At 40.0% G+C, this 12916-nt stretch overlaps 1 protein-coding gene across 4 annotated transcripts in view; it reads left to right on the top strand.

The window, feature by feature from the left end:
* TMTC1 (transmembrane O-mannosyltransferase targeting cadherins 1) overlaps positions 1 to 12916 on the top strand; it is a 287777-nt gene that overhangs the window by 199613 nt on the left and 75248 nt on the right. For 3 of the 4 annotated variants that reach the window (XM_061125206.1, XM_061125208.1, XM_061125204.1), the window contains one exon: positions 8009 to 8122. The exons of the other annotated variant lie outside the window; for it this stretch is intronic. In XM_061125206.1, the coding sequence (XP_060981189.1) occupies positions 8009 to 8122 (114 nt within the window). The remainder of the gene's footprint in view (positions 1 to 8008; positions 8123 to 12916) is intronic. 4 annotated transcript variants of the gene reach the window in all.

Here is a 12916-nt window from a genome sequence, read left to right as displayed (position 1 = left end):
TATAGTGAAGTGTTAGTCACTCAGTCGTGTCTGCCTCTTTACAACCGTTGACTGTTGCCATTGACTGTAGCCTGCCAGGCTCCTCTGTTCAAGAGATTCTCCAGGCAAGAATATTGGAGTGGGTAGCCATTCCCTTTTCCAGGGGATCTTCCCAACCCAGGGACTGAACCTGGTCTCCTGCAATGCAGCCAGATTCTTTACCATCTGAGCCACCAATATAACAATGTCCTAAATGTTGTAAACTATAAACATCCTTTGGATCACTCATCATGCTGTGTTTCTGGACTTGATTTGTCTCATTGATGCCACAGCCCTGGCAACCTTCACCTGGGCTCCTGGCTCAGCCACACCTGACCTCCCAGGAGTATTTCCCAGTCTCTAGGAATTCCTAGTTTTTGCCTGCCTCCAGCTTCTGTCCTCACTTGTAGCCCAGTTGGCCAGTTCAGTCAATGTGGTTTTATTTGGTTCCCTGATCACCTAGTATCCTACACTTATTCTTTGGAGGCAAACGACTGAAAGTGTGGAGCAGACTGGTTGTCTGAAGAGTCTGTCTTGAGGGGACCTGAAAACTTGCAAAGAGATGAATGGAGGGTAAATGAATGAATGAAGAGTCGGGATTAGTTTTTAAAATGAGAAAATATAGGAAGAACATAGGGGAGCACCCAGAACTGGGGAGCAAGTGAGGAAGCTGGTGTGTAGCAGACTGATTGTCTGAATAGTCTGTCTTGAGGGGACGTGAAAACTTGCAAAGGAATGAATGCAGGGTAAACTTACTCCAGTTTTCTCTCTTCACATCACAGTCCCGGGAAGATAAAGTCTTCTAACTGAGTCTGAACTTAGGTCATGTGCCTGCCCTTTGTCCCCCATCAGGGCACTGAGATGACAGAACTGGTCAAAGACTCTCCTCTGACTTCCATGGGGGTGGTGTGGGGAAGTTAGGGCAGGAAGAGCCACTGGGCTTCCTCTGAGATAACACAGCAAAAGGGAATTCTCCACAGGAAGTTCACTTAAAACAATATATCTGATTTTGCTACTTGGCAGTTTAACTTTTTTAATAGAAAAAAATGTAATTTGGCATGCATTATTTATTATTACATGCCATTTGTTCTCATTGTCATTATCATTGTCACCATCATTATTTCCATGGGTCCTGTAGGGACCAGTTGCTCTGTTTTTTTTGTTTTTTCTTTTCCTCCTCTATGAATTGTTTTTCATTTTTAGGCTGCAGAGCCTATTCTGTTCCTGTCATACCCCTGACTTCAATGCAGTGCTTACAGATGACAGTGAACTCGTTCCCTCTTACTGCCCAGTGCTGAGGTCATTCTGTAAACACAAGGGCGTGGAAGTTCAGGAATATAACTTCCTCCTGGTTTCTGTTGACTTAATTAATTTTTTCTTTCACTTTCAGTAGTCAGTGATTTTATGAGAAATGTTTAAATGGTTCTGCCCTGTGTTAAACCTTCTTGAGTATAAGTACTAAGAGTGATTACATTTTATAATGATGTTTAGTGCTTAATCAGAGCAACTCTGGGGATGGATTCTGGCAGACAGTAGTTCATCTCAAGGATAACAAGTTAGTGTTCAATCCCTATACAACTGATGCCAGCAATTTTAAAAAAGGGAAAACAAAAGAGCAAAACACTCATTGACCTTGCATGCAGAGGTTTCTGGTTTTTTAGATGGGAGCATGTAGGAAGTTAGCACTTGATTACTAAAACACTCCACATGTGTACATAAAGAAACTTTGTGTCTGAGATGCCTTTGGTGATCAAATGGAGTTTTGTGTAATATGCAAATCAAAGCTATCAATAGGTTTTAGAAAACTTTACCTATTGTAATTTATTTATATTCTGAGAAAATTTTAAGAATCTGAGACTTTAAGTTTTTTCTTTTTCCTCTAAGATCAGATGTTTGTATATATTCACCTTTCCTGAGCAATGTTCAAATTAGTTGAACATTTACCAGGAATCTTTGAGTCATGATAGGATTAGTGGTTGGTGTGGAGTACGGAATTAGGCTTTTTGGCTTTGCTCCAAGTTCCACTGTTTAATAGCTATGTGATCATGGGTGAGTTACTCAACCACTTCATGCCTTACTTCCTTTATTTTAAAATTTAGGAATTTGGGATTAATATATACACACTTCTTTATGTGAAACAGATAACCAACAAGGATCTACTGTATAGCACAGGGAACTATTCAATATATTTATTCAATATCTTGTGATAAACCATAATTATATATGTATACACACACACACACACACTCATACACACATATATATATATATGGCTTCCCTAATGGCTTAGCAGGTAAACAATCTGCAGCCTGCAATGCAGGAGACACAGGAGATGTGGGTTTGATCCCTGGGTTGGGAAGAGCCTCTGGAGAAGAAAACGGCCTGAATCATTTTGCTGTATGCCTGAAACTAACACAACATTGTAAATCATCTAAATTTCATTAAAAAAATTTTTTTAATAAATTTTTTAAAATTTAGAATAATGATAGTGTCTATCTTCTGGTAGGGGCTTCCCAGGTGGCACTGGTGCTAAAGAACCCGTGTGCCAATGCAGGAGACATAAGAGAGGTGGGTGGTTTGATCCCTAGGGAAGATCTCCAAGAACATCCCTCCAGAGAAGACCCCCGGGAGGAGGGCATGGCAACCCACACCAGTATTCCTGCCTGGAGAAACCCATGGACAGAGGAGCCTGGTGGGCTACAATCCATAGAGTCACAAAGAGTCAGACACGACTGAAATGACTTAGTACGCATGTGCACCTTCTGCTGTATTTATAAGAATAAAAGAGTGTGTTAAAGATGCCCAGGACAGTATGATAAACACTATGTAAGGTTATTGCTCTGCGTTGTGTTCTAGGACATGAGCGAGCAGTGGGTTGGGGGAGAGACTAGAGGAGCCTGAAGTCTGGATGGGAGTCAGATGCGTGAACACATTTTAATATAAGGTAGCGGGTGGTAGGGTCTTCCCTGGTGGCTCAGTGGTAAGAATCCGCCTGCCAATGCAGGAGATATGGGTTCAATCCCTGGGTCAGGAAGATCCCCTGGAGAAGGAAATGGCAATCCACTCCAGTATTCCTGCCTGGGCAATCCCACGGACAGAGGAGCCTGGCGGGCTACAGTTCATGGGGTTGCGAACAGTTGGACACAACTTAGCGGCTAAACAACAACGAAGCAGGTGGTAGACAAGAGGAAGGGCAGGACACTGTGTAAGTGTAGGCAGCTGACTAGTCAACCCAAGCCTTCAAGGGCTGTTCTCCTGTGGGCCTGAGCTCGGTCAGGTAGGATGAGGAAAACCTAAAGTAGCTGCAATGGTCAAAACCAAGAGCTGGCCCACTGAGTAGGAAAAAGTTCTAGATAAGCTGATGTCCTTACAGAGGTCCTGATTCTGTCTTCTCCTCTGTTCCAAACTATAAACTCATTGACCATCCTAGGTCATATGGTCTCAAGAGCTCTCTAATTATATGGAGTGGTTTTGCTTGGCAATACTATGAGCAATCATACAGAATATCTTAGGACAGACCTTTGTGTTAGAGAAAAATCCAAATTTCAGTCAAGTCCCAGTGTTTCCAGCTAAGGCCTCCTCCCACAAAAAGGATGGCACTGAATGATGTGTTTTTAGAAGATACCAATGCAAAGTCGCCTCACATCTTTGTACGTCTATTCTTGAAAACCTCTCACACAAAAGCATAAGAATCCAGTACTTGTGACTCACCAGGGGCTCAGAAAGAGAGTAGTTTGTCCAAGCCAGACTAGCTGTGAAAAGGCAGAGCCAGGATTTGAACCCAAATCTAATGTAAAAGCCAAAGAATGTATATACTTCACCACACCTATAGTTTGCTTTATGTTGTCTAACTTAATCTCAGCCCAATGTAAACAGAGACAGACAGACAGAGAGAGAGACAGACGGAGACAGAGTGAGAGATATTTGTAATCATAGTTGCAAGGTACATTTTCTTTAATCTCTTAGAACAGGAAATTATTCTGCTCTCTAATCTAAGGAGATAGAAACTGCGTACATCCAGCTGAACTGAGTGATACCCCAGACTCATGCGTGTTTGCAGGAAATTGTACCAAAATAACACAATTTGATTAAATATTTTCTTCCCGTCCTCCAAATCTTCAAAATACCTAGAATGACAAAGATAGCATATTTTGTTTTGCATCCAGTTTGGGGTCTCTCTGAATCCCATTCATGAACTGTTTAAATGATCCATGGACCACCCTTAAGAATTTATGGCCTAGATCTTCCTCCCTTTCTGTAGAAAACACATTTCTTTTTCTTCCTCTGGAATTGCTGAGCCAGAAAGATAAGCAGACCTCCCAGGGCAGAGAACAGAAACCAAAGATTGGCAGATTCCTTTGTAAAAGGCAGACTATAAATATTTGAGGCTTTGTGGGCCCTCTAGTCTCTTTTACAGCTACTCTTCTGTTACCTTGGGAAAGAGGCCAAAGACATTTTTGTGAAAGGGTAAACCCGTGGATGTGTCTGTGGCCCATCAGGCCGTAGTTTGTTTATCAATGATATAAACATAGTCACAGTGACATTCTAATATACCTAGTATCTTGTGGTACCTTTTTGGTTTATCCAATATTGACCAACTTCAGGAATGATTCTGACCTTATATTGGCCTTGGTTGAAATCTCTGCTCAACTATTTACTCAGTCTGTAACCTTAGAAAATGGTCTTCATCTCTCTGAGCCTCAATTTCCTCATCTACAATATGGGAGGTACAGTATACTACCCATCTGATAGATTGTTGAAGGGAAGAAAGGAGATAGCCCTTGGAAGTGGATGCTTAGCTCAGTGCTTGATTTAAAATGAGCCTGCATAAGCACTGGCCATCCTGAGTGTGGTGTTGGAAACCTCAGGTTAAATAGGGCCACACAAATTCTTACTTTCCTTTCCTGTTAACCTCTGGCTGAACACTACTTGTTTTTAAAAAATGTTTGTTTTCTAATCAGGAATTTGGAGATGCTTTTCCTGACCTATTGTTCCATTAATATCAACAAAACAAACGTTTCTACAAACTTGGAGAGGTACCTGAGAGAAGTGGCTTGATATCTCTGGTATTTTTCAAGTCATCTGCAAATGAGAGGTGTGAGGGAGAAATGCAAAGTGCATGAACACAGACCCTGCATTCAGAGGGAGACTTTTATTCATAATCCTTGTTGTACTTATTAATAGGGCTTCCCCTGTGACTCAGTGGTAAAGAATTCACCTGCCATTGCAAGAGATGCAGGAGATGGGGGTTCGATCCCTGGGTTGGGAAGATCCCCTGGAGAAGGAAATGGCAATCTGCTCTGGTGTTCTTGCCTGGGAAATCCCATGGAGAGAGAAGCCTGGCAGGCTACAGTCCATGGGATCGCGAAGAGTCAGACACGACTTAGCAACTAAACAATAGCAGCAACAGCAGTCATTAATAGGGTATGAGATCCAGCGCCATAACTTATGAATCCTACATTCCCTTGTGGAGTAAGTATGTGTAAGGTCGCACATCCTGTTAAGACAGTTGGGACGACTGAATCTCAGCGTCCGGGTCACAAGCTGAGAAGGCTGGCCCGGGAAGGAGGGGCAACCTGGCCACTCAGAGTGACACTGAAAGTTTTGCCTTTGGCTAGTTTATCTTTCTTTCTTCATAAACTGTTCATTGTAAAATGAGAGACTGGAAGAACATAGCAGGAAAAGATTACGTAGAGAACATAAAGGTCAAAAACAACAATGGGAAATAACAATGGGAAAAGCAGTATAGTCGCAGGATTTCAGTTACTCCAACCACACCCGTTTGCCTGCTACAAATGTTCCTACTTCCTACTGCCATCCTTGAACAATGCCCTCATCTTTGCAAGGACGTGTTTTCACAGATTGAACTTGGGTGAAACAGAGCGACTATGCTAACTGCACAGAGGGAAGGATCAATTCCAATAAATATTACAGTTATATCTATGCTGAAATCAAAGTTATCTTTAAAATCTCCCTGTCCCATGCACTATATAGTTTTGGAGAGAAAAGTCAGACATTTTCCTGTATAAAAATTAAATTTTTAAAAAGTCATCAATGTATGACAAAACCCACTGGAAAAAAAAATAATAATAATAAAAAAAAAAATTTAAAAAAAAAAAAAAAGTCATCACTATCACTCTGACCTTGGTCCTGCCCTGTGACTAAATATACTTTGGGTGATGTCCATTTGAAATGTTATATTAAAATTCTAGCTTTGTTTGTTAGCTAGTGAGCTGCACTGTGGGGGTAACTGAAGAGATTGATGATTTCACTGGAGCACCCAAATGGCAGCGTTTGTAAATCTTTTGTTTTGGGTTAGTCATCTTCCAGTAAAAGGATTCCTCCAGTCTCCTCCCTGAGAGTCCAATCCTGGCTGCCAGTGTGCAGAGCTTTGCATGGATACCACAGGGTTAGGAGGATCTACTGGTCAGAATGCATATTGTCACTTAACCTACTTTGGAGGTACAGCTCCACTGGCCCTAGCTGTATCTGTTGTTTCTAAATGCAGGATCTCTGATTCAGTTCTCTAGGGAGTAACATGAATGCGTGCTAAGTCGCTTCAGTGTCCGACTCTTTGCCACCCCGTGGACTGTAGCCCACCAGACTCCTCTGTTCATGGGATTCTCCAGGCAAGAATACTGGAGTGGGTTGCCATTTCTTTCTCCAATGCGTGAAAGTGAAGTCGCTCAGTCTTGTCCGACTCTTAATGATCCCATGGACTGCAGCCTACCAGGCGTCTCCATTCATGGGATTTTCTAGGCAAGAGTACTGGAGTGGGGTGCCATTGCCTTTTCCTTGCTGGTCCTAAGGGGCTGTTAATTTTCTAAATTTGTTTGCCTTTGCACATTTTTCTTTATTTTAAAATTATTATTGACTTATAACATTAAATAGGGGCTATTTCAACAAAAGTTCAACAAGGTCACAATACCCTGGCATATTTTGATAACAGATTTAACACTTTGTATGGAATTTCCCTAGTGTTCTTACCTTTAAATTAAAAATTAAATGAAAATATGTCACCTAGAAGAGGTACCACATTTGAAGTACAATTGCCCAGAAACTAGATTGTCATCCTGTCTCCTTCCTTTTACCTTTAGCCTGTTCCCCTCTCACATTTAACCCACATAAGTTCCAGAATTTTCTTCCCAGATAGCTCCCAAACCCATCTACCTTCATCACTTCCCTGCCACCACCTCCTTGCAGGTGAGGGAACAGAGACTCTAGAAGCAAATTCCTTGGGTCAGAATCCCATTCTTGGTACTACTACCAGGCTTATCTTGTGCAAGGTGAATTTGTGATGCAGTTACAAGCGACTACAGATATTCCTTCTTGTATCACCTTCAAAACTTCAGTGTTACTCCCTGGGGCTCCCCGGGTATTTTGTTTTGCCAGTCTGAGCAGACTAATACACTCATCACTTAAGAAGATTTTAACTTTTCTGAGCCAAACCTCCTTTCCTTACCTGCAACTTGTAGAATATTTATTAATAATTACACCTACCTTTAAATAAAATTAGCCCTGGCTTCGTACGTGGGAAATGTTTATTTCCAACAAACCTTAGTAAGGAGGCTAGTCTACAGTTATCCTTCTTGTAATGATTTATTTCCATAGACAATATCAATTTTTTTTTTTAAAAAGAGGAAGGCTATAAGTGAAGGAAGTAAGAAAAAAGGAAAAAGCTGAGCTAACCTGAGCATGCGTGGTGGTTCCCCCAAAGAATCATCTCTCACCACTTCCTGCCCCTCTGCTTCACGTGCAGTTAGTGTATTTTACTTGTGCATAGCTGTGCACAGCCTTCACTGTTTTCCACAGAAGCATGTTTAGTAATTCATAAGGTCTGCAAGTTTTGGAAGAGGCTTTGATGGATGCAATGAACATTTCAAATACAGGTTCATAAATCCATGATTAAAACATGAAAGAAGCTGGCAACATTCCTAAGCAGTACTCTTTGTTACTCATTTTTTTTTTTTTTTAATTTATTAACTTTTAGGTCTGGAGTTCAAACTCTGCCCCACAATGCCAAGGTTCACTACAACTATGCCAATTTCCTGAAGGACCAGGGTCGGAACAGGGAAGCCATCTACCACTACAGAACGGCCCTCAAGTAAGCTGTGGCTGGGTGTCTGTGCTTTTCAAGCCCTTGTTTATTTCACTCACCCCTCCCAGTATATAGAGGCCTTGTTTCTCTTGACAGTGAACATCTCCTTGGAGGTGGTATAGACCTTGGACTCCAAATCTTTTGGCTCTTTGTTCAAGTCTGTTATAAGTCTACTTTGCTTCTAACTTTTGGTGTTTTCTTATAAAAATTTCCATTGCTACACATTATGTAATGAAGTGACACAGTTAAATACATATATACAGACCTGTAGGAATTGGTTGTAAAAAATATTCTCGTAAGTTCATAGGATATTTACTGCAATGAATTCTTCCCAGTCTAGGCTTCCCATTATCTAAAAGGATTTATATAAAGACTTTTGAGTATAGAAGTAAAATACTCTGATAATTGTGTTAAATAAAAAAAAAAGTGAGAATTCACTTGATTACTCTGTTGGGAATATGTTAATAAGGTATGTATATACATACATATATATATAGTATATTTTTCAATGTTTTAAAATTTTAAATATGAGCAGCCCTGACAGTCTCTTTGTACTCATCTACTGGAAAAGAATATACCATGCATGGCTTTAGAGATGATTTTACTGCGTGCCTGTTCAGTCATGTCTGACTCTTTGCAACCCCATGGACTATAGCCCACCAGGCTCCCCTGTCCATGGAATTTTCCAGGCAAGAATACTGGAGTGGTTTGCCATCTCCACCTGCAGAAGATTGTCCCAACCCAGGAATCAAAATTGTGTCTCTTACACCTCCTGTGTTGGCAGGCAGATTCTTTACCACTGCACCACCTGGGAAGCCCCGGAGATGATTTTAAGGGGGATTCAAATTTAAGTTCTGCATTACCAGCAGCCATCTGTATTGCTTTTAGGTACCCAAACTGCAACACTGATTTTCATGATGGTCTTTCCCATCCCCCCAAAAAAGAAGGTCTGCCCTAGAAGATCTCAGATAATATATGTGTATAACCTGGAAGGAGTGGACACCTGATAACTAAACACAGCCTCAGAATCTCCCCATGTGAGCTCACAGAAGTGTTTTCAAGAAGTTTCCATGCATCTACAATGTGTCCCACATTTGGCTGAATTTTCTGATACAGTTCCACTTTGGGACATGCTCTAAAATATGTGTACCAAACAAAGCATACATTTCACTGAAGCACCCTTCTTGGATTGTCTCAAGGTTTAGTTACAAATTATTCTTAAAGCAACTGACCTAATTTTTAAAAGTTATCCTTTTGAATAGTGTTCTACATAAGTATATTTGGTCATCAAGCAAAGTCTTTTAGACTTTAGGACTTGTTATTTAATATTCAATAAGGGGAAGATGTTAAACTGTTAACATCAAGTTCTCTTTCCCAAAGATTTCAAGAAATATGAGCCCCAGAGGAATAATTGCAACAAAGCTTATTATTGTGAAAAATAAGTTTTTATTAAGAAATAGAAAGCATTTTGAAAGATTTAATAAGGAATTATATTTTTTTTCACTGCAAGCCAGTTTATCCAAATGTTTACACTGCTTATCTCTGGTTAGTGAGATTATGCTTTAATTTCTTTCTTTATTCTTTCCTTTGTGTTCCAGATGTTTTATAGTGAACATGCATTATTTTTGAATTGAGGAAGTGTCATTTTTTTTTAAAAAGGCATGTTCTTTCAAGGGACATTCAAGCCAATAAATTATGTTTTGTCCTCAATAATTAATTAGTGTGTCATGATTTCAGGTGGTATTCTTAAAGGGAAGAGAAGAGCAGTAAGTTTGCCTGAAAAATATTGGTGGAAGGGAAATGTACCCATATCTTTTTAAGTTTGTTTCATTCTAACACACTATTTTCTGTCAAGTTCAAACAAAAAAATAAGGCAGATCCTAAGGCACAGCGTGGGGCAAAAGTATAAATTAAGCAAAATTCTCCTGCAGCTGATTTTACAGAATCACAGTACCTGGTTGGGACTTCTGCCTGTTTCCTATGAAACAATAAAGATAAATGTTTGCTTCAACAACTGTGCTTCGGGAAGAAACATGTCCTTTGAGAAATGCGGTAAAAACAATTAAAGCTAAAAATATACTGCATAGTAATTAGTGAAATAATTCATCCTCTCCCCACCAGGCTCACAATACTTCTGATTTAAACTACTATTATTTTTGTGTGAATACCTCTGTGTGAATTTTTAGTGAATGTGGTTTTTTTTTTTTTTTAATTTAAGTAAATTATCACTCTTTATGTTAAAAAAAGGAAAATACTACAACTGTTCATCATTTTGATGATTATTTATCCCCGGTGACTGGAAGACTGTCCTTCCTATAATATAACTCTTTGTGGAGGTTGCAGACTCTGGGGTCCTGCCCTGTCCTGTTTCATGCTACTGTACCTTTGGTGTATCTGATGTTTTCCGTATTTGCACACAGCAAGAAAGAGAATAATGAGGGAAATGCATGATTAAATGTGGTGTTATCTGAATTCAGTCCCAAAAGTTATTCATTCCTATTGTAATAACTGTATAGATTCCAAAGATAATGGTGAAATTAGTCATAAAGTTTGTATCTTACCTATATGTTTTTGGCTGACTCACAGTTCTCAAAATAACACTATATTAAATTGGTAATTATATATGGCATGAATACTGTGCATCTTTTAAACTCTATTCTGTTTTTTAAACAATGTAGATGTCCATTAACTTTATTTTGGTGTACCTCTTTTATGACATTTCTGTATTGCAAGGGAGGTTGCCCTTGGATAATGCCACAGCTGAGGTCATAGATTAAGACTCAGATCATCAAAGGAAATTGTCAGAACCATTCCCTTAAGTCCTGCACAAAGACAGGTGTAAGTTTTCCTTTGCTGTCGGGGTGGCTGTCATGTTTATTGGGGTGTTATAAAGGTTGGGATTCGGTATACTGGAAAATCAGAATACTGCTGGTGGAGCTGCCATCTTCCTTCAAAACTTTTTGACCATTGAGTTACTCTGGAGAAGGTTCCTACCATTTCACCTCATATGGTGGGAGTAGAAAGTCCAGAGACTACCCAGCCATTAAGCTCTTCCTGTACAAAACCTCTCATGAAATGACTCCCTTGGTAAGCCCAAAAGCAGCAAGAGTGGCATTTCCCAAATAAAGTGCAGTTAATACTGTATGTATAGATGGCCAGTGGCTTCTTGATTAATTTAAAAAGTCAGTTTAAAGTAAAGAAGGCTAATAGAGTTTTGCCAAAAGAATGCACAGGTCATGGCAAACACCCTCTTCCAACAACACAAGAGAAGACTCTACACATGGACATCACCAGATGGTCAACACCGAAATCAGACTGATTATATTTTTTGCAGCCAAAGATGGAGAAACTCTATATACAGTCAGCAAAAACAAGACCGGCAACTGACTGTGGCTCGATCATGAACTCCTTATTGCCAAATTCAGACTTAAAGTGAAGGAAGTAGGGAAAACCACGAGACCATTCAGGTATGACCTAAATCAAATCCCTTATGATTATACAGTGGAAGTGAGAAATAGATTTAAGGGACTATATCTGATAGACAGAGTGTCTGCAGCAATCAATTCAAAGAAATAGAGGAAAACAACACAATGGGAATGACTAGAGATCTCTTCAAGAAAATTAGAGATACCAAGGGAATATTTCATGGAAACATGGGCACAATAAAGGACAGAAATGGTATGGACCTAACAGAAGCAGAAGATATTAAGAAGAGGTGGCAAGAATCAAGAATACACAGAAGAACTGTACAAAAAAGATCTTCACAACCCAGATAATCACAATGGTGTGATCACTCACCTAGAACCAGACATCCTGGAATGTGAAATCAAGTGGGCCTTAGAAAGCATCACTACGAACAAAGCTAGTGGAGGTGATGGAATTCCAGTTGAGCTATTTCAAATCCTGAAAGATGATGACGTGAAAGTGCCACATTCAATATGTCAGCACATTTGGAAAACTCAGGAATGGCCACAGGACTGGAAAAGGTCAGTTTTCATTCCAATCCCAAAGAAAGGCAATCCCAAAGAATGCTCAAACTACCACACAATTGTACTCATCTCCCACGCTGGTAAAGTAATGCTCAAAATTCTCCAAGCCAGGCTTCAGCAATATGTAAACCATGAACTTCCAGATGTTCAAGCTGGTTTTAGAAAAGGCAGAAGAACCAGAGATCAAATTGCCAACATCTACTGGGTCATCAAAATAGCAAGAGAGTTCCAGAAAAACATCTATTTCTGCTTTATTGATTATGCCAAAGCCTTTGACTGTGTGGATCACAATAAACTGTGGAAAATTCTGAAATAGATGGCAATACCAGACAACCTGACCTGCCCCTTGAGAAACCTGTATGCAGGTCAGGAAGCAACAGAACTGTACATGGAACAACAGCCTGGTTCCAAATAGGAAAAGGAGTACGTCAAGGCTATATATTGTCACCCTGCTTATTTATCTTATATGCAGAGTACCTCATGAGAAATGCTGGGCTGGAAGAAGCACAAGCTGGAATCAAGATTGCTGGGAAAAATATCAATAACCTCACGTATGCAGATGACACCACCCTTATGGCAGAAAGTGAAGAGGAACTAGAAAGCCTCTTAATGAAAGTGAAAGAGGAGAGTGAAAAAGTTGGCTTAAAGCTCAACATTCAGAAAACTAAGATCATGGCATCTGGTCCCATCACTTCATGGGAAATAGATGGGGAAACAGTGGAAACAGTGGCTGACTTTAATTTTTCAGGCTCCAAAATCACTGCAGATGGTGATTGCAGCCATGAAACTAAAAGACGCTTACTTCTTGGGA

Source organism: Dama dama, chromosome 22, assembly GCF_033118175.1.
Source record: "Dama dama isolate Ldn47 chromosome 22, ASM3311817v1, whole genome shotgun sequence".
Classification (NCBI taxonomy): Eukaryota; Metazoa; Chordata; class Mammalia; order Artiodactyla; family Cervidae; genus Dama; species Dama dama.
Note: the sequence above shows the minus strand (reverse complement) of the source record. Positions and strands in the feature narration are given on the sequence as shown.